The sequence below is a fragment of the Carcharhinus amblyrhynchos genome, chromosome 1 (genome assembly GCF_965287045.1).
Source record: "Carcharhinus amblyrhynchos chromosome 1, sCarAmb.v2.hapA, whole genome shotgun sequence".
NCBI classification, from domain to species: Eukaryota; Metazoa; Chordata; class Chondrichthyes; order Carcharhiniformes; family Carcharhinidae; genus Carcharhinus; species Carcharhinus amblyrhynchos.
The window spans coordinates 30,639,295-30,660,282 of NC_137324.1; the positions used below are offsets into that span (position 1 = coordinate 30,639,295).

A 20,988-nucleotide genomic window follows, 5' to 3' on the forward strand; every position below is an offset into this window, starting at 1 on the left:
CTCACTATTTTTCTCCTAGCTCTATTTGAACTTTGTTCTTGGTTTCTCTACCTATCACTTTTCCTATTCCCTTTTCTACCTTTTGTTTTTGTCCTTGCTCCCTTCTTCTCTGACTCCTTACATAGGTTCCCATCCCCCTGGCATGTTAGTTCAAACCCTCCCCAACTGCTCTAGCAAACACTCTCCCCAAGCATACCATATAATAAATGGACAAATTCAAGGCTCTGATCTTTCATTGTGATTGCAATGACAATTTAACTTTATGTATCTATCATCTTAACTCAAAGACCACATCATTTCCAGCCTTCTAGCATTTGGTCACCTCTATTCTCACAGCAGCACAAAAACTACAAAAAATGCCATGAAACAACTACAACCTGCTTCAAGTGGTGCATCTTAATGAACTTGAGTAATTCCATTTGAATTACCGATTTCAAATTCTGCTTAACCTGACTACTGTGTCAGTGTTCAGTTCCATTTGAAATTATTCAGATACTAAAGCCATCCCTGCCCACATCCAGCAAGACCTGGACAACAACCAGACTCGGACAGATGCATAGCATAATATTTGCCACATTAAGTGTCAGGCAATGACCAACTCCAACAACAGACAATTGAACCACCTCCTCTTAGCATTCAATTGCTTTACCATCATTGAATACCAAAATATCAATTCCCTGTGGTACACCATTGACCAAAAACTTTACTGAACATAAATATCATGGCTTCTATAACATATCAGTGACTGAACCTTTTTGTGGCAGAAAGCCTACATTCTTCTCCCCAAATCCTTTCTGTCACCTAAATGACAGAAAATCAGGTGTGTGCTGGAATGATTTACTGCCTGCTTGGATTACATAGTGACAAGGAGCAAGGGTAGGCCATTCAGCCTCTCGTGCCACCTGTGGCAATTAATAAAATCACGTCTGATCTGCCAACCTCAAAATTAAATCCTACCTACCCCCAATAACTTATTACTCCCTTGCTTACCAAGAATCTATTCACCTTTGCCTGAAAAATATAAGAATGCTTCCAATGCCTTTTCAGGAAGAGTTCCAACGACTCACCACATAGAAAAAATTTGCCTCGTCCTCATTTTAAATGAGTGACCCCTTATTTTTAAACAGAGATCCCTCATTCTAGATTATCCCAGAAGAGGAAAGATCCCCTCCACCTGCAGGACTTGATAACAGAAGAGAGCGTGGTTGTAGAAGGATGTTTTTCAAACTCAAGGCCTGTGACAAACAGTGTGCCTCAGGGATCGACGCTGGGTCCACTGTTACTTGTCATTTATATTAATGATTTGGATGAGAATATACAAGGCATGATTAGTAAGTTTGCAAATGACACCAAGATCAGCAGCGTAGTGGACAGCGAAGAAAGTAATCTCGGATTGCAACGGGATCTTGATCAATTGGGCCACTGGACTGATGAATGGCAGACGGAGTTTAATTTAGATTATCGTGGGGTGATTCATTTTGGTAGACTGAACCAGGGCAGGACTCACTCAGTTAATGGTAGAGTGTTGGGGAGAGTTACAGAACGAAGAGATCTAAGGGTACAGGTTCGTAGCTCCTTGGAAGTGTTTTGTCGTACAAGACCACACTTGGAATACTGCGTATAGTTCTGGTCACCCTATTATAGAAAGGATGTTATTAAACTAGGAGTGCAGAAAATATTTACTAGGATGCTAGGACTTGGTGAATTGAGTTATAAGGAGAGGCTGGATGGACTGGGATTTTTCCTCTATGGAGCTTAAGAGGCTGAGGGGTGATCTTATAGAGTTCTATAAAATAATGAGAGGCTTAAATCAGCTAGATAGTCAGTATCTTTTCCCAAAGGTAGGGGAGTCTAAAGCTAGAGGGCATAGGTTCAAGGGGAGAGGTACAAAAGTATCAAGAGCAATTTTTTCACAGAGGTGGTGAGTGTCTGGTACAAACTGCCAGAGGTAGAAGAGGAGGCGGGTAAAATTTTGTCTTTTAAAAAGCATTAGGCAGTTATATAGGTAAGAAGGATATAGTGTGATATGGGCCAAATGCGGGCAATTGGGACTAACTTAAGGGTTTTAAAAAAACCTCAATGACTAACAGAGTATGTCTGGGGTGCACGAGGTTCTTGTTTAAGCTGTCTGCTTTGTCGAGGCAGCGGAAAATATGAACATAGTCAAGAGGTGGGAGACTATTTGCGAGATAGACTAGGCTTCATTCACGATGCTTTGTAATTTTTTTGCTTAGAAAGGCAGGAGCCATACCAAGCTGCGACACAACCTATGGTGCATCTGTAGGGGTAGGTGACAGTTATAGCTCACATGCCAAATTTCCTGAGTCTTCTGAAAAAGTAGAGGCTTTGTTGGGCTTTCTTAATAATAGCGTCAGCAAGACAGGCCCAGGACCGTTTGGTGGTGATCTGGACAACTAAAAATGTGAAGCCCTCGACCATTTCAACTTCATCCCCTTTGATGTAGATAGGGACATGCCTTTCACTACACTTCCTGAAGTCAATGACAATCTCCTTAGTTTTGTTGACAATAAAGGAAAGATTGTCTTTATTGCACCAGTTCCTCTAGTTCTTTCCTGTAATCCATCTCATCATTGTTTGAGATCTGACCCACTACGGTGGTTTCATCAACAAATGTGAAAATCCAGTTGGAAGGAAATTTGGCTACGCATTCATAGCTGTATGGAGTATAGCAAGGAACTGAAGGGGCAATGGACTTGTGTGGGGCATCAGTGGTGAGGATGATTGTGGAGTTGTTATTGCCTATCCTTACTGATTGCAGCCTGTGGGTTCAGGATCCAAATGCAGAGGGAAGAGCTGAGCGCCAGGCCATGGAGTTTGGAGACGAGTTTCATAGGTGTTGAAGGCTGAGCTAGAGTGGATAAATAAGAATCTGACATAGGTATCTTTGTTATCTAGGTGTTCCAGGGTTGAGAACAGGACCAGGGAGATGGCGTCTGCTATGGATCTGTTGTGGCGGTAGGTGAACTGTAACGGATCCTGGCAATCTGGGAGGCCGGAATTGATGCATGTTATGACTCACCTTTCAAAGCACTTCACAATGATGGAAGTCAGAGCTACCGATGGTAGTCATTAAGGCTCGCTGACCAGCTTTTCTTTGATAGCAGATAGGGACCTCAGATTGTTGTAAAGAGAGGTTGACGATTGGTCCTCACAGGATCTGAGCGCTCGTCCAAGTACCCAATCTGGGCCAATCATTTTCCATGTGTTGATCTTCAAGAAGGCTGCTCTGATGGCTCCAATGACAACCTTGCATAAAGGTTTAACCAAGGCTTTCAGGGTGGAGGGCATGCTCTCACTGACCTCTTGCTCAAAATGGGCATAGAATGCACTGAGCTCATCAGGGAAGGGTGCATTGGTGCCAGAGATTTTACATGCCTTCATCTTGTAATCTGTTATGTTTTGCAGATCTTGCCCTTAAAAAAGGTGATTCTTCAAAAGCAACTTTGATATGGTAAGGAAATGTCATATTTCAAAGACACTTCTAAATCACACACTAATATTCTGAAATATATCACTTTTCTCTATGGATCAAAATACTGGAACTCCCAAACTAACAAAACTATGGACCATCTATGCCAGGCTTGTTCAGCCTGTTCACGCAAAGATCCACATTTCTATTTCTTCCTCACTCAAGGGCCTGCTGAATAAATTTCATAAAGTGATCAATCACTTGTGTTATAAAGGGGAGGTTGATCCCCTGTCTCAGAACCAACACTTAACCACTCAAAGAGAAGTACCTCACCTCAATCTGTTAAGAGTATTGAGAAATAGTATGATCTGCTCTTCAGCAACTTTTTGTGGTTACATCAAAAATAATTACCTGAGACTCCCTCTTTAAAAATCAGTTATACTTTATTCATCTAACTGACAGTGAACAGGTTAACTAACTATTAACAAACTGAACAAACACTATTCTAATAATGTGATAAATACAATTCCCATAAATTAACAAGAAATAGAACTTTTTTCACTCTCTAAATTACAACCAAGTTTGTCGTCTTCCAGAATCTTCTGTCTGGAATCTGTCATCTTCCACTATCTGCAATCAAGGTGAGGCTTTCTTACAGGACATAAATGAGCAGTGGCAGAGAGCAGTTGTTGGCTGTCTTTCCCTCTCTCTCTAAAGCTGAGAGCTGCGGCAGGTGCTCTTCTCCAGTTGCGCCACTGCCATTCCTCCCCTATCTCCCACACCCCCTGTCTCTTATTGGCTCTCAGGTTACCAAAACATTAGATTTAAATCTAATAGGCTGCTGGTAGCTAAGTGCCTAGTTTAAATTAATTGGGCAAAATTCAAAAACAGCCCATTGTCTTGGCCTTTGATACAGTGTTTAGTCTCTAAGGTAGGGACATGTTCGGCACAACTGGTGGTGAGGGATTGGAATGCCCTGCCTGCTGCGGTTGTAAATGCGCCTAGTTTGGGGGCGTTTAAGAGATCTATGGATAGGTTTATGGACGAAAAGGGATTGGTTTAGATTAGTGGGTCAGTGTTTTTTTTTAAAAAAACTGGTCGGCGCAACATCGTGGGCCGAAGGGCCAGTTCTGCGCTGTAATGTTCTATGTTCTAACTTTGTGGGCCAAAGAGCCTGTATTGTGCTGTAGTTTTTCTATGTCTCTCTGTTTCAGTCTGTGTAATGCATATGCACCTGCATCTTTAAAAACTTTTTTTAGCACAGAAAAAACAGTATCTTTTACACAGACAATTGTACAAACACCAACTTCACAACACTTGACAATAAAAAAATTAGAAGAAATAATTACCGAGCAAAAATAAAAACACTTTTATATTGCAATAGATTACATTTTTAAAAAGTAAATAATTAAAATGAACAGAGTGAGGGGTTCAGAGAATGGCCAAAACATGTGGCAGGCTCATTCCCAGTCTCATAAGAACATAAGAAATAGGAGCAGGAGTAGGCCATCTAGCCCTTCGAGCCTGTCCCGCCATTCAATAAGATCATGGCTGATCTGAAGTGAATCAGTTCCACTTTCCTGCTTTCTCCCCATAACCCTTAATCCCCTTGTCTATCAGAAATCTACCTACCCGTGACTTCAATATATTCAACGAGGTAGCCTCCACCACTTCAACTGGCAGAGAATTCCAGAGATTCACCACCCTGAGTGAAAAAGTTCCTCCTCAACTCCGTTCTAAACTGCTCCCCACCCCCTCATTTTGAGGTTGTGCCCTCTAGTCCTGCTATCCTTCCTAAGTGGGAAGAATCTCTCTACCTCTACCCTATCTAGCCCCTTCATTATCTTGTAAGTCTCTATAAGATCCCCCCTCAGCCTTCTAAATTCTAACGAGTACAGACCCAGTCTATTCAATCTCTCTTCATAAGCTAACACCCTCATTTCCAGTATCAGCCTGGTGAACCTTCTTTGTACGCCCTCCAAGGCCAATATATCCTTTCGCAAATACAGGGACCAAAACTGCCCACAGTACTCCAGTTGTGGCCTCACCAGTGCCCTGTACAGTTGCAGCAAGACCTCCCTGCTTTTATATTCTATTCCCCTCACTATAAAGGCCAATATTCCATTCGCCTGCTTGATCACCTGCTGCACCTGCAGATTGGGTTTTTGCGATTCGTGCACAAGGACCCCCAGGTCCTTCTGCACTGTAGCATGCTGCAGCTTTTCACCCTTTAAATAATAATCCCTCCTACTACTATTTCTACCAAGTTGGATAACCTCATTTTTGCTAACATTATACTCCATCTGCCAGTCCTCGCCTACTCACTCAGCCTATCCAGATCTCTCTGCAGACTTTCCACACCCACCACGCAATTTGCTTTTCCACTCATCTTCATGTCATCAGTAAATTTTGTTACCCTACACTCAGCCCCTCGTCCAGATCGTCTATGTAAATGGTAAACAGTTGAGGCCTCAGCACCGATCCCTGTGGCACTCTACTAGTTACGAACTGCCAACCAGAAAAGCACCCATTGATTCCAACTCTCTGCTTCCTGTTAGATAACCAATCCTCAATCCACACTAACACCTTACCCCCAATTCCACGCACCCTAATTTTCTGCAGCAACCTTTTTTGAGGCACCTTGTCGAAAGGCCTTCTGGAAACCTAAAAACACCGCATCCACTGGTTCCCCTCAGTGCTCATTGTGTCTGTGCATGTGCAGCTGAGAGTGAGAAACAAAACCCACGACTGGGATAGGAAGACATGCACTCATTCTCTCATACACACCAATCAGGCTCTTCCCCGTCCACGTCTTCTACCTTTGGTTCCACAGCACTTCAGTCCCCTCGCATGTGGCCTCATTGCCAGCTTCTCCTCTTCAGTGCCCTGGCGCTCTGACTCCTGCCATTGCGTCATGCATAAAACAGCCTCTTTGCAGCAACTTCATCACTTCCATTGTTCGCTGCTCCTCTAATCTCTCCTATATTTTCTGTTGCACTATTGGGCCTATCAGCAGCAAACATGGGAGAGAAATGGTCTACAACTGGAGAAACAGCTCCTTGCAGAATCCTCTACTTCAACATACATGTTTCACTGGCATTTTGAAAATTGGCTCCAGTGGGGGCATGTAATATGGCTTAAGGCTGCAAGTCGGACAAGCCTAACCTACACATTACTTACAGCAGTTCATAGAACATAGAACATTACAGCGCAGAACAGGCCCTTCGGCCCACAACGTTGCGCTGACCAGTTAAAAAACAATGACCCTCTAACCTAAACTAATCCCTTTTCATCCATAAACCTATCCACAGATCTCTTAAACGCCCCCAAACCAGGCGCATTTACAACTGCAGCAGGCAGGGCATTCCAATCCCTCACCACCCTCTGGGTAAAGAACCTACCCCTGACATCCGTCCTATAACTACCTCCCCTTAATTTAAAGCCATGCCCCCTCGTGCTAGCTTTCTCCATCCGAGGAAAAAGGCTATCACCATCCACCCTATCTAAACCTCTAATCATCTTATATGTTTCAATAAGGTCCCCTCTTAGCCGCCTTCTTTCTAGTGAAAACAACCCCAAATCCCTCAGTCTCTCCTCATAGGACCTCCCCTCCATACCAGGCAACATCCTGGTAAACCTCCTCTGCACCCTCTCCAAAGCCTCCACATCCTTCCTATAATGTGGGGACTAGAACTGCACACAATACTCCAAGTGCGGCCGCACCAGAGTTGTGTACAGTTGCAACATGACGCTGCGACTCCTAAATTCAATCCCCCACCAATAAACGCCAAGACACCGTATGCCTTCTTAACAACCTTATCTACTTGATTCACTTCAATGGTTCACCAGCACCTTCATGGGAAATTAAATGGGCAAAAACGCTGGCCTTGAAAGTAACACCCACAGAGTCATAGAGGTTTACAGCATGGAAACAGGCCCCTCAGCCCAACTTGTCCATGCCTTACCTTAAACCTTTGACCCCTACTTTTGGGAAAAGATATTGACTGTCTACATAACCTAGGCCCCTCATTTTTTGGACCTCTATAAGATCACTCCTCAGTCTCCTATACTCCTGGAAAAAACTCCCAGTTTGTCCAGCCTTTTACAACTCAAACCATCAAGTCCCAGTAGCATTCTAGTAAAATCTTTTCTGCACTCTAATTTCATAATATCCTTTTTATAATAGGGTGACCAGAACTGTACACAGTATTCCAAGTTTGGCCTTACCAATGTCTTGTGCAATTTCAACAAGACATCTCAACTCCTGTATTCAATATTCTGACCAATGAAGCCAAGCATACTGAATGCCTTCTTCACCCACCTGTCCACAGATGACTCCACTTTCAAGGAGCTATGAACCTCTACCCCTAGATCTCTTTGCTCTGTAACGCTCCCCATCACCCTACCATTAACTAAGTACTGTCCTGATTCAAAGTGCATCACCTCACATTTATCTAAATTAAACTCCATCTGCCATTCATCAGCCCATTGGCCCAATTGATCCAAATCTATTTGCAATCTGAGATAACCTTCTTCACTGTCCACTATGCCACCAATCCTAGTATCATCTGCAAACTTACTAACCATGCCTCCTATATTCTCATCCAAATCATTAATATAAATGAGAAACAGTGGACCCAGCACCGATCCATGAGATACACTACTGGTCACAGGCCTCCAGTTTGAAAAACATCCCTCTACAACCACCCTGTCTTCTGTCATCAAGCCAATTTTGTATCCAATTGGCACCGCACCTTGGATCCCGTGAAATTTAACCTTATGAAATAACTAACCATGCAGTACCTTGTCAAGGGCCTTGCTAAGGTTCATGTAAACAATGTCAACTGCACTGCCTTCATCTACCTTCTTGATTACCCCTTCAAAAAACTCATCGCTGTTTAAAAATGTAATTGCTTAATCAAAAATCATTTGAATTTGACAAAAGGTTTATAATTGACTTAAAATTCTATTAAAAAACCAACTATCGCCAACTAATGTTTCAACTTCAGCACCCAACATCCCCATGACCCAATGCACGTCAGATCACTACCCACCCAACATCAACAGCAGTAAAGAAAGCTCAAAGCTCCTACAGGAATCTAAGTATCAACATACAGGCACATAGCAATTTACAGAAATAAAAACACTGCCACTATCACCTCACCGCTCCCCCCATCCCCGAACAATTAAAGGCAGACAGTACATTTTCCTCCAAGCCATGCACCATGCTGACTTGAAACTATAATCGCCTTTCCTCCACTGTCAATGTGTCAAAATCTTGGAACTCACTTCCTGCAAGCACTGTGGGTGCACCAACACCACATAGACTGCAACAATTCAAACAGGCAGCTCACTATTACCTTCTCCAGGGCAATTAGGAGTGGTCAAAAATGCTGGCATAGCCAGCGAAGCCCAATCCCCTGAATGAATTAAAGAAGTATATAATTCTATTGTTAAAATTTAGAATTCTAGGACTTCGGTACTTGAACCATTCCAGAAATTCTACAACTTGGTTCAATTGTGTGCTGGGTGCTTTCAAAATACATTCAGAAGAGTAAAAAGGTGAATTCCTCAAGGACATCAGTAGTCTGATTTAATGTAAAGAGAGGGCTAAACTCTACAAGAAAACAAATAAGTCTCCACTTTCAGTTATCAAAGACTAGCAGGTAAAATAGCATATAAATAACGGGAAGGTTTGATGACTTAGATGAAGAAACAGAGTACTTATCTAAATTTGCTGATGACACCAAGCCAAATGGGGAGGACGCAGAGGCTGCAAACAGATTGGATGCGTGGGCAACAAGATGGACCACAATAGAGAAAAGTGAGATGTTATTCACTTTGGCCACAAGAATTAAAAAAGGCAGTTTTTTTTTATATATACTAGAGAAACTTGCATATGACGTTCAAAGAGACTTGGGTGTGTTGGTACAGAAAACATATGCAGGTACAGCAACGAATTAGAAAGACAAATGACAGATTGGCCTTTATTGAAAGGTGACCAGAGTACAAGAATGAAAAAATCTTGCTCCATTTGTACATGGTTTCGGTGAGAACGCATCTGGACTACTGCTTGCAATTTTGATCTCCACATTTAAGAAAGGATATATTTGTACTGGAGACTATGCAGTGGAGGTTGACTAATTAACTCCTGGATTGATGGGGTTGTCCCATGATGAGATTGCGTAAATTGGGCTTTAAATTGGGGGGGGGGGGGAGGAGAGAGTGTGTGTGTGTGTGTGTGTGTGTGTGTGTGTGTGTGTGTGTGTGTGTGTGTGGTGGTGGTGCAGAGAGACTGATAAAGTTACGAGCCCATGGGATCCAGGGAAATTTGGCAAACTGGATCCACAATTGGCTTCATGATAGGAGGCAGTGTGTGATAGTCACAGGTTGTTTTTGTGACTGGAAGCCTGTGTCCAGTGATGTTCCACAGGGATTGATGCTGGGTTCCTTGTGCACATTAATGATCTGGACATGAATGTAGGAGGTATAATAAGCAAGTTTGCCCATGACACAAAAATTGGTGGTGTGGTAAATAGTGAGGAGCATAGCTTTAGATTACAGGACGATATAGAAAGGCAGAAAAGTGGCAAATAGAATTTAACCCTGAAAGGTATGAGGTAGTGCATTTTGGGTGGACTAACAAGGCAAGGGGATATACAATGAATGATCAGACCCTAGGAAGTATAGAGGATCAAAGGACCTTGGTGTGTAGGTCCATAGATCTCTGAAGACAGCAGGACAGGACAAGTGGTTAAGAAGGCAAATTGGATACTTGCCTTTATTAACTGAATATAAGAGCAGGGAGGTTCTGATGGAGCTGTATAAAATGCTGGTTAGGCCACAACTGGAGTACTGTGTGCAGTCTTTGTTGCCATATTATAGGAAGTGATTGCACTCGAGGTGTTGCCTGGATTGGAAGAGTTTCAACTATCAGGAGAGACTGGATAGGCTGGGGCTGTTTTCCTTGGAGCAGAGAAGGCCAAAGGGACATAGGATGGATAGGAAGGAACTTTTCCCCATCACAAAAGATGAATAACCAGGGAGCATATTTAAAGGGGCAAATTAAAAAACTTGGCTAAAAATAGAAAGCAAACAAATAAAAATTTTAAAATCCTCACAATACTCAGCAGTTCAGTCAGGATCTATGAAGAGAGAGACAGAATTAATGTTTCAGGCTTACAATTTTGCATCATAACTAATCACTGACCTGAAACTGTTTCCCTGTCCTCAGATTCTTCTTTATCTGATGAAAATTTCCAAGACTGTTTTTATTTCAGATTTTCAACATCCACAGTGTTTGGGTTTTGTGTTGGAGTAAGTATGAATGAGTGATTCTCAGACTGTACTAAGAGGTCAGCATCAGTCCAAATAAAGAAAATGCTGGAAAAACTCAAGACCGGCAAAGTCTGTGGAGACAGAAATAGAATTATGCTTCAAGTCCATGACTCCTCTTGAGGGGTAGAAATGTGATGATTTTATACTGTTGAAGAGGGAGTGGAGCAAAATATAGAACACAGGATAGGTAGGAGCTCAGACCACATACATTAGACTAGAATAAAGAAGGTGCTAATAGTCCATAAAGGTAAGATTGCAGAAGTTGTTAATAACAGAACAAAGGTCAGCACTATGTGAAGAGCAAAATATAAAACGAGTTACAGATGGCCCCATGGGGTTGGGAGGTAAAAAATGATTTAAGGTTCAAAATGGAAGCATGCGTTCAGAAGTTGTTGAATGCAACGTTAAGTCCAAAATGGTCTAAGTGCCTAATCTGAAGGAACTGCTGTTTCACCAGTTGCATTAGGCTTCGTAAGTTGCTGATGACACAAAATTCAGAAATATAGCAAGAAGAATAACAACATTTTAGGAGGACAGAGACAGCTCAAACAGACAAATAAATGACAGATGAAATTTGACATAAGTGTGAAGTGATTCATTTTGGCAAGATGAAAGGAGACAATAAGGGGAGCAAGAAGATAGGCCTGGAGCTGTACATACACAAGATGCTGGGGTAAGTTGAGAAGGCTGCGAAAAGACATGCAGGGCCCTTGGCTTTATTAATGGAGACAGAATACAAAAGCAAGTAAGTTATGCTGAGACCTCAAAACACTGTTTAGATCCCAATTGAAACAGTGTGGCATCTCCTGGCTACCATATTTCAAGTAGGGTCTTCAGGCCTGATGGGCAGCATGATGGCAGTGGTTAACACTACTGCCTCACAGCATCAGGTACCTAGGTTCAATTCTGGTCTTTTGCACATTCTCCTCGCGTCTGCATGGGTTTCCTCCAGGTGCTCCAGTTTCATCCAAAGATGTGCAGGTTGAGTTGACTGGCCATACTGAATTGCTCCTTAATGTCAGGGGGATTAGCAGAATAAATATGTGGGGTTATGGGGGTAGGGTCTTTGTGGGATTGTTGTCGGTGCAAGCTTGATGGGCCGAATGGCCTCTTTCTGCACTGTAGGGAGTCTATGATTCTAAGGTGCAGCCTGTTTCCCTGCTGCAACTATGCTCACACTTTGCTGGCCCTAGACTGTGTATACTGTGCTTTTGGTACATTTGAGGCATTCTATGACCAGTGGGACTTAGAATGACTGGAGGACATTGTAGATATATTGATATTATTCAAGATGATTTAGCTTTTCTTTTAGTTTGCATTTTGTGCTCCTTTTAAAATGGGCAGGAACACATTTTGTTAACTCAATCTTTGATTGGTCAATTTGGAATGACACTAGTGCCAATAATCAGGAGTAGAGGAGATTTATTAAAATTGTACCAGGGTGAAAGTCTCAATTAGGTGGAGAGAATAGAGAAAATAGAGACTTCCCTGGGAATTATAGACCAGTGAGTCTTACTTCTGTAGTGGGCAAGGTTTTAGAAAGAATTATTAGGGATAGGATTTATAGTTATTTGGAGAGTAATGAATTGATTAGAGATAGTCAGCATGGTTTTGTAGCGGGAAGGTCGTGCCTTACTAACCTTATTGAGTTCTTTGAGAAGGTGACCAAAGAGGTGGATAGGGGTAAGGCAGTAGATGTGGTATATATGGATTTTAGTAAGGCGTTTGATAAGGTTCACCATGGTATGCTTCTGCAGAAAATGCAGATGTATGGGATTGGTGGTAATTTAGGTACTTGGATCAGGAATTGGTTAGCAGATAGGAGACAGAGGGTGGCGGTTGATGGTAATTATTCATCATGGAGTTCGGTTACGAGTGGTGTGCCTCAGGGATCTGTTTTGGGGCCACTGCTGTTCGTAATCTTTATTAATGATCTGGATGAGGGTATAGTTGGGTGGATTAGTAAGTTTGCTGATGACACCAAAGTCGGAGGTGTGGTAGATTGTGAGGAAGGGTGTCGAAGTTTGCAGGGTGACTTGGACAGGTTGCAGAGCTGGGCCGCGAGGTGGCGGATGGAGTTTAATGCGGAGAAGTGTGAGGTAATCCATTTCGGTAGGAATAACAGATGTGTTGAGTATAGGGCTAACGGGAGGACTTTGAATAGAGTGGAGGAGCAGAGGGATCTAGGTGTATGTGTACATAGATCCCTGAAAGTTGGGAATCAAGTAGATAAGGTTGTTAAGAAGGCGTACGGTGTCTTGGCGTTTATTGGTAGGGGGATTGAATTTAGGAGTCGCAGCGTCATGTTGCAACTGTACACAACTCTGGTGCGGCCGCACTTGGAGTACTGTGTGCAGTTCTGGTCCCCACATTACAGGAAGGATGTGGAGGCTTTGGAGAGGGTGCAGAGGAGGTTTACCAGGATGTTGCCTGGTATGCAGGGGAGGTCCTATGAGGAGAGACTGAGGGATTTGGGGTTGTTTTCACTGGAAAGAAGGCGGCTAAGAGGGGATCTTATAGAAACATATAAGATGATTAGAGGTTTAGATAGGGTGGATGGTGATAGCCTGTTTCCTCGGATGGAGAAATCTAGCACGAGGGGACATGGCTTTAAATTAAGGGGGGGTAGTTATAGGACGGATGTCAGGGGCAGGTTCTTTACCCAGAGGGTGGTGAGGGACTGGAATGCCCTGCCTGCTGCAGTTGTAAATGCGCCTAGTTTGGGGGCATTTAAGAGATTGGTGGATAGGTTTATGGACGAAAAGGGATTGGTTTAGATTAGTGGGTCAATGTTTTTTTTTTAAAAAATAAGACTGGTCGGCGCAACATTGTGGGCCGAAGGGCCTGTTCCGCGCTGTAATGTTCTATGTTCTATGTTCTATTAAAATAAGTTGTATGTCTTAGAACAGGCAAGGTTATAGGAAGATTTGTGACAGTGGCATAGTGGTAATTCAGAGGCCCAGGCTAATGTTCTGAGGACGAGATAAAATCCCACCACTGGAGCTAGTGGAATTTAAATTAATCAAACTGAAAGCTCATCTCAATAATGTTGACCATGAAATTAATCAGTGATTGTTATAAAAACTCATCTAGTTCACTAATGTCCTTTGAGGAAGGAAATAGTCAGACCTATGTAGAACTCCAGGCACACAATTGACTCTTGCAATTAGGGACGGGTACCAAACGCTGGCCTTGTCAGCGACACTCATCCCATGAAAGAACAAATTAAAAAAGAATGGCGGCAACAGATTTAATAATTTTCAAAAGGGAACTGAATAAACTTGAAAGGAAAAATATGCTTGGTTAAAGGGAAAGATCAGGGAGAGGGACTAATTGGTAGCTTTCAAAGATCCTGCACAGTTATGATGAGCAAATGACCCGTGAAGAATCATTCTATAATTCTAGAAAAATTTACTACGTATGGAAATAAAATGAAATCTACAGTAAAGATCAGATTCAGAATCACTAATGGACCATCTGTTTTGGTAGAATTATCCAAAAACTTAAAACCCAACACCAAGCCTCCAGACTAAAATGGTCCAAAATATCGTGTAAAGAAATTGCTTCCCATTTTCTAGGCAGATCACAATGGTGTAACATTTACAGATCAATGCTATCATAAGCCTCAACATCAACACTAAATCAGACAGCACTTTCTAGCTGCATATTAAACCATGTTGTCACTTAATTCTTACCCAAGGCTGGGGGTGGGGAAGCACAGTCAACAATAAATAAACTACATACATTGTTTAAAGGAATGAGAATTTAGTCCTAATAGACAATTTAAATTTAGTCTTTTTTCATTTTGCTGTAATTTGTATGATGGAGGGGGCCGAAAGCTGGAAATTCATAAGCAGTTTCATCAGTATCTGAACAGAGACTAAATATTGGGCATAATCTTTTTACTTAAAAATCTCCATTATACATTTGCTTCAAACAATGATCATTTTCAGCATACAATGTAAGTATCCAGTGTTTGTTTTGTTCATAGATCAAATATTTTTGGAATCAATTCATGAATTGTAACTTTGTGACAACTAAAATGCAATGTTCAAAAAGTCAACAAAATTTCTTGCATTGTTTCTTCAAGCTTGCAAGTTGACTGAGTTGATCAATGATAATGGAAATGCTCCACAATAAATAATGTCAAAGTAAAGTAAATGTCTATTAACTGAAATTTCATTGCCTTTCCCTAATATAGTTATTGCTGCACCACTAGGTCAAGATGACTCAGAATTAAATTAAAGAGAGGGGTTTCATTTGTAATATACTCTGTCTCTTGTGCCCCTTACTTGGGTGGAGAAGAGACACCACTTTGAGGTAAAGATATCAGTTCTCCCATTTTGGCTCAAAGAGGATTAAACATGCTCTTACTTTCTCTAGTGAAACAAATACCAACATAAAAATAACTTGTTTACTTTTCTTGCATTTTTAATATAGGAAAATGCCCTTTAGGGACGTTTTCATACTTGAAAAAAAATCGCAGTTATAAAAATCAACTTAATTTTGGAAACATAATCCAAATGTTTCTTCAAGAAGCAATTGTAGGTTACAAAATAAAAAAATTATCCCAATGACAATTTATTTGCATTCTGTATACTCTTGTCCATACTAAAAAACAGAATTGACCACACTCCTGTGACCACTACAACAAGAATAAAAACAATGGCATAGGAACACCAATCACCAAGTAACACAATCCTACAGGTTTATACTTCTGTGCCTTCATCATACTGAAGCAACACCCTCGAATTCCCTTTCAAACACCAATGAGACCACCACTGGAAATGACTGCCACTACACTCTCTAGGCAACAGAGATGGGCAAGAAATGGATCCTGGCCAAGTCTACAACATTGTAAAATATTCCCACATCAACCAAATCCTTTAAAAATTACATTTAATCTTAAATGTGAGGAGTTAGCCAAGTTTTAAACAGAAATAAAGCAGCACTCTCTTTCACATAAATAGAAATGATTACAAATGTATCTGGGCCCCAGGTGGATTAGAAAGACAAAATAAAACAAAATTACATATTGATCCAGATCTATGCTGTGATAAAGTCATAACTACCCCTCTTTGTAAACAAAATTACAATATCTCTTAGAGGGAAAAAGCTATATTCATGAATTTATAAACATCCTATGCGTTAGATGTAGAGAACTACTTTCCAAAGAGGCCAACAGCGCTCTTACGTTACCCGAAGCATCGATGTTTACAATTGGCAGGAACCAGACTGTGGCCTAGGGGCTTTTTTTTAAAAAAAATGATCATCAAATCAGACAAAACTGCAAAAGGAACTTCCCTTAGATTACCAAAAGGAGTGATTTCAATGAGTACTGGCCTTGGGACCTACATGTGCTTTCGTTGGCCAAGTAAAATTAAATTTTAAAACAGGGGATGGGGGAGGGGGTTGGATTAACTTGACTGGAGAGAAGGTGCCAGTAAAATGCAACTGGTATGGAGCTGCGGTTTCGGGAGGGAAGTTTGGCGGAGGGAAGCTCGGGCGCTCCTTACCTGGGGATGGTCACACACTTGGTGTTGCAGCTCTGGGTGGTGATGGCCTTCTCCAGCTCGTCCAGCTGCCCCGTCTTCTTGAGCTTCTTCACCAGGCTCTTGACGGCTTTCTCGCACCATTTGTCGTCCTGCCCGTTGTTCTGCTGTGGCTGCTGCTGCTGTTGCTGCTGCTGCTGCTGGGACGGGGACTGGGGGGAGGGAGACTGCGACTCGCCACCTTTCTTCCAGCCCAGCAAACGCTTGACGATGGGCGGCGTGAAGGGCAAGATCGACATGGTTGAAGCCCAGGGAAGGAAGGAGGGGAAGCAAAAGAGGAGGGAATGGAGGAGAGGTAGGAAAAAGAGGTGGAAAGGAAGGAGGAAAATTTACCAGGAGGCCGCCGGCGGCTGGAAAAGGAGGAGAAAAAAAACGGCAACCACGATTCAAAAATTCAAACAATTGTGCCTCGCGCTGCTCGCTAACCGCCGCTCATCAATCGAAACGATTCGAGATATTTTTAAAAATCCCTACAAAAAACAACGTCCTTGCACTTCTGCATTAATTTATTATTAATTCTGACATCCTCCCGTGAGCAGATCTGATTTTTTTTTTCTCTCTCTTCCCCCTAGCCTTCCTCGCTCCCTTTTTCTCTTTGATTGACGGAGAGAAACGATTATCAACCTCCCCGCGACCGCTCAACCCAACCTCCCCGCTCCCCGCTGCGAATCCCCGCCCACTCCGCGCCGGCGCTGCCCGCCCTGATTGGCGCGCCCGGACACCGAACGCCGGCCCCCGCGAGCGACCCCGCGGTTCATTGGGCGAGGTGGACGTCAATCATTTCCTTGGCGTGCGCGGGGGAACGTCCGGTCAACAGGTTTGGTTGATGCCTCAGCAAAACTTTTTTTCCTCCTTTCTTTGGGGAGGGGGAGGGCGAAGCGGTCAAGGAGTATGTCCCTCCTCTCAAAAATAGTTCAAGGGACTACAAGTGAATGAAGTATCTTCTTGAACCAGAAAGGCCCCTGGATTTGGAGAAAGGAAATCCTTTTCCACTCGTGTAAAATTCACGGGTGGTAAATTGGGCCACCACTTCACATTCCCAAGTGCTTGAGCTTATTATTTAATATGCATGTTGGTGTATTCCTCCGCCAGTCTGCCCCTGGATTCTCAATGGGAAGCAGGCAGGGAGAGTTTAAATTTTACCATCCTCTTTCTACTTTGTGAGCTACGAAGTAATGAACCACATCAGAGATAGGTGATATGTGTATGTTTTTCCCAATTTGATGATGAATTTACAGATATTTTTCATTACCGTAAAACAAATGCAGTTTGAAAACTTTGTTCTTAAATTGATGTTGTTGTGGTTTCCAGGCCCTCTTTGTGCAGTGAAATCCTGACCCCCCCCACAATCCAAATGGTACCTCAACTTAAATCAAAGAACTCTTAAAACCTTGCACTAACCTACCCTGTACCAATATCAAAATGAAACCTCCATCCGCAATCCCTCTTTCGAAGTTTTGTAAATAATAACACTGACAAATGTTTAAAGAATGTAACATTGTGGTTCAAACCAAATTGGAAAAGCAGTTTTCACGCTTTACTCTCTGAGCTAATCTGAACTCTTCATGTGTAACTGATGTGTTACTTTTTATATCCATTACTTTGTATATACTGTAATAACACAGTAAGGATGTGGAGATGGCAGCATTGGACTGGGGTTAAACACAGTAATAAGTCTCACAACACCAGGTATATGTCCAACAGGTTTATTTGGTAGCAAAAGCCACTAGCTTTTGGAGTGCTGCCCCTTCATCAGGTGAGCGGGGGTGGGGTCTTTGGGGTTGAACCAAGTAAACAAACTCAAATTACATTAGGACAAAGTAAAAGGGGCAGCTCCCCAAAAGGAAGGGGACCAGCCCGAACAGAAACAAAAAGTACAAAGGAAACTTAAGACACATCAAATCAAAATGTGTCATCAGGTGAGTGGGAGTTCTATTCACAAACAGGGCTTATAAATACACAAACTCAATTTACAAAATAATGATTGGAGTGTGAATCTTTACAGGTAATCAAGTCTTGAAGGTACAGACAAAGTGAGTGGAGAGAGCATTAAGCACAGGTTAAAGAGATGTGTATTGTCTCCAGACAGGACAGTTAGTGAGATTTTGCAAGTTGTGGGAGTTACAGACAGTATGACAGGCTTTTGCAATCAAATAAACCTTTTGGATTTTAACCTGGTGTGAGATTTCTTATTGTGTAACACAGTAATACAGAAGGAAGAAAAGTGGTTAGGAAACTACCAATATGAAACCACTACAAAAAAAATTGTATGACCAGTTAGAAGAGAGAATGAATAAAATACCTGTCAAAATAACAATCTTCCATCAAACATTAAGGTTTTGCACATAGAAACATTTCAGAATTCCCAACAATGTGATGACAACATGTGTTTTAATGTTTTCTGTGGAGGCCTCAGGTTTTTTTTTGAAAAGCCACAGATTGAAGAAAACTCCCCAAGTGTTTGCAATTTATACACCTCTTAGACTCTGCCCCAAGTAAATCCACTTCACAAAAGGGTTATTTCAAGAGCTCTGGATTTGTGATACACCCATGGTGGCGCGGTAGCACAGTGGTTAGCACTGCTGCCTCACAGCACCAGGGACCTTGGTTCGATTCCTGGCTTCGGTCACTGTGCGGAGTTTGTGCGTTCTCCATGGGCATGTTTGCATGGGTTTCCTTCAGGTGCTCCAGTTGCCTCCCACAGTCCAAAGATGTGCAGGTTAGGTGCACTGGCCTTGTTAAATTCTCCCTCAGTGTACACAAACAGGCACCGGAGTGTAGGATATTTTCACAGTAACTTCATTGCCTACTGTGACAATAATAAATAAACTTAAAACTTATACCTCTACCAGTATTCCAAATCTTGATCCAGTTCCTCTGTGCTATCGCATCCTGGGCCCCTCATCCTTAGTATTGACAAATTCCTGTACCTTTGGGTGGCAGAGTAGTTAGCACTGCTGCCTCACAGCTCCAGAATTTGATTCCCAGCTTGGGTCACTCTCTATGTGGAATTTACATGTTCTCCCCATGTCTGCATGGGTTTCCTCCCACAGTCCAAAAATGTGTGGGTGAGGTGCATTGGCCATGTTAAACTTCCCCTAAGTGTCCCAGGATGCGTGGTTAGAGGGATTAGCGGGGTAAATATGTGGGGTCACTGGGATAGGACCTAGCTGGAATTGTTGTCAGTGCAGGCCTGATGGGCCAAATCCCCTCCTTCTGCACTGTAGTGATTCTATTCTTTATTGCTATTCTATCTCTAACAGGTCTGATATGGAATTGCCGGCGTTGGACTGGGGTCAGCTCTGACATCCTGACCTTCCTCCATAATACTGGTTCTGAGACCCTCCTCCATATACTCCTAATATGTTCTAGTACTCAACAAACACTCTCTACCCAATATTGACAGACCCTAGCCATTTCACCAATAACTCTGAATCCCATTCCCCTTTCCTTCCAAACCAGGAGATCTTTTTTAATTTGTTTGTGGGACGTGGGTGTCGCTGGTAGGCCAGCATTTATTATTCATCCCTCGCTGCCCTAGCTTGGTGGTGAGCTGCCTTCTTGAATTGCTGCAATCCACATGCTGTGGGTTGACCCACAATGCTATTAGGGAGGGAATTCCAGTGTTTTGACCCAGCGATTGTGAAGGAACAGCTCTATATATCCAAGTCAGGACAGTGAGTGGCTTGGAGGGGAACTTGCATTTGGTAGTGTTCTGCTTTGCTTTGCTCAGAGATTCTCATAACTTCCATCAATACTGTCATTTCAGCCTTTAGAATAACTCAACAGCTTCAGTAAAGGTAACCATGAAGTTGTTGGATTGTTGTATAAACAGAACTGGTCCACTAATGACTTGGAGACTCATAGAACATAGCCCAGTTAAACAAAATAATCTCAATCCCATTTCAACTACTTAATCCAACAGATTTACCCCCAGCCTGCAACATGGTTCCTGCCATCTTCATGACTACTCGGTCTTTGAAAGGTAATTTCTAAAAATGCAGTTGAAGTAATGCATGATGATAATTTGTGGTGTTCACAGAATGGGTAGAATCTTGGGGCAGGAATTTACTTTTAGTTTGGGAAAACACATCAGAACTTTTTCCTGGTCCTGTCCCCACCATAGAGGTCACAGAGGGAAAAGTCAAGTTTTGCAGGTTTCTTGGAGGCAGGCTGCTAATTGACTATAGGACAGGTTCAGCAGGCCCCATTTAAATTTATCACAGCAGCCATTACTGTGACTATCTTTTGGTGGAGAAAATGGAAGTACCAGGGATCAAGGAAGATGACTGGTTCCTGGAGCTGGATTGCCCTTTTTTCTACCGAGCTAGACATCATTCTAGAAGCAGTGAGGGGGAGGAAGGAGGTCCTTTATTCAGAAGGTGGCAGGAGAAGCCGGCATGGTTGCTGCATCAGCAGCAGAACTGTGATCAGGAGGAACTGAGTTCTGTGATTCAAACTCCATGCAGACAATCACCCAAGGCTGGGTTTGAACCTGTGTCCCTGGAGCTCTGAGGCAGCAGTGCTAACCATGGTGTCACAGAGCCGCCTGTTGATATTGGGAGTGTTAAAATTTTGTCCCCCTATTATTGCCTCCTTGTTCTTGCAGGCAGAAATTTTCCAACATATTTGTTCTTTCAACTCCCTTTATGCTGCAACTATACCGGA

The 20,988-nt window shown here is 42.5% G+C and overlaps 1 protein-coding gene across 2 annotated transcripts in view; it reads right to left on the reverse strand.

Annotated features, from left to right (window-relative positions):
* smad2 (SMAD family member 2) overlaps positions 1-16,959 on the reverse strand; it is a 134,905-nt gene extending 117,946 nt beyond the window's left edge. For both annotated transcript variants that reach the window (XM_080205877.1, XM_080205789.1), the window contains exon 1: positions 16,285-16,959. In XM_080205877.1, the coding sequence (XP_080062003.1) occupies positions 16,285-16,559 (275 nt within the window). In that variant the 5' untranslated portion in view covers positions 16,560-16,959. The remainder of the gene's footprint in view (positions 1-16,284) is intronic.
* Between the last annotated feature and the right edge of the window lie 4,029 nt (positions 16,960-20,988).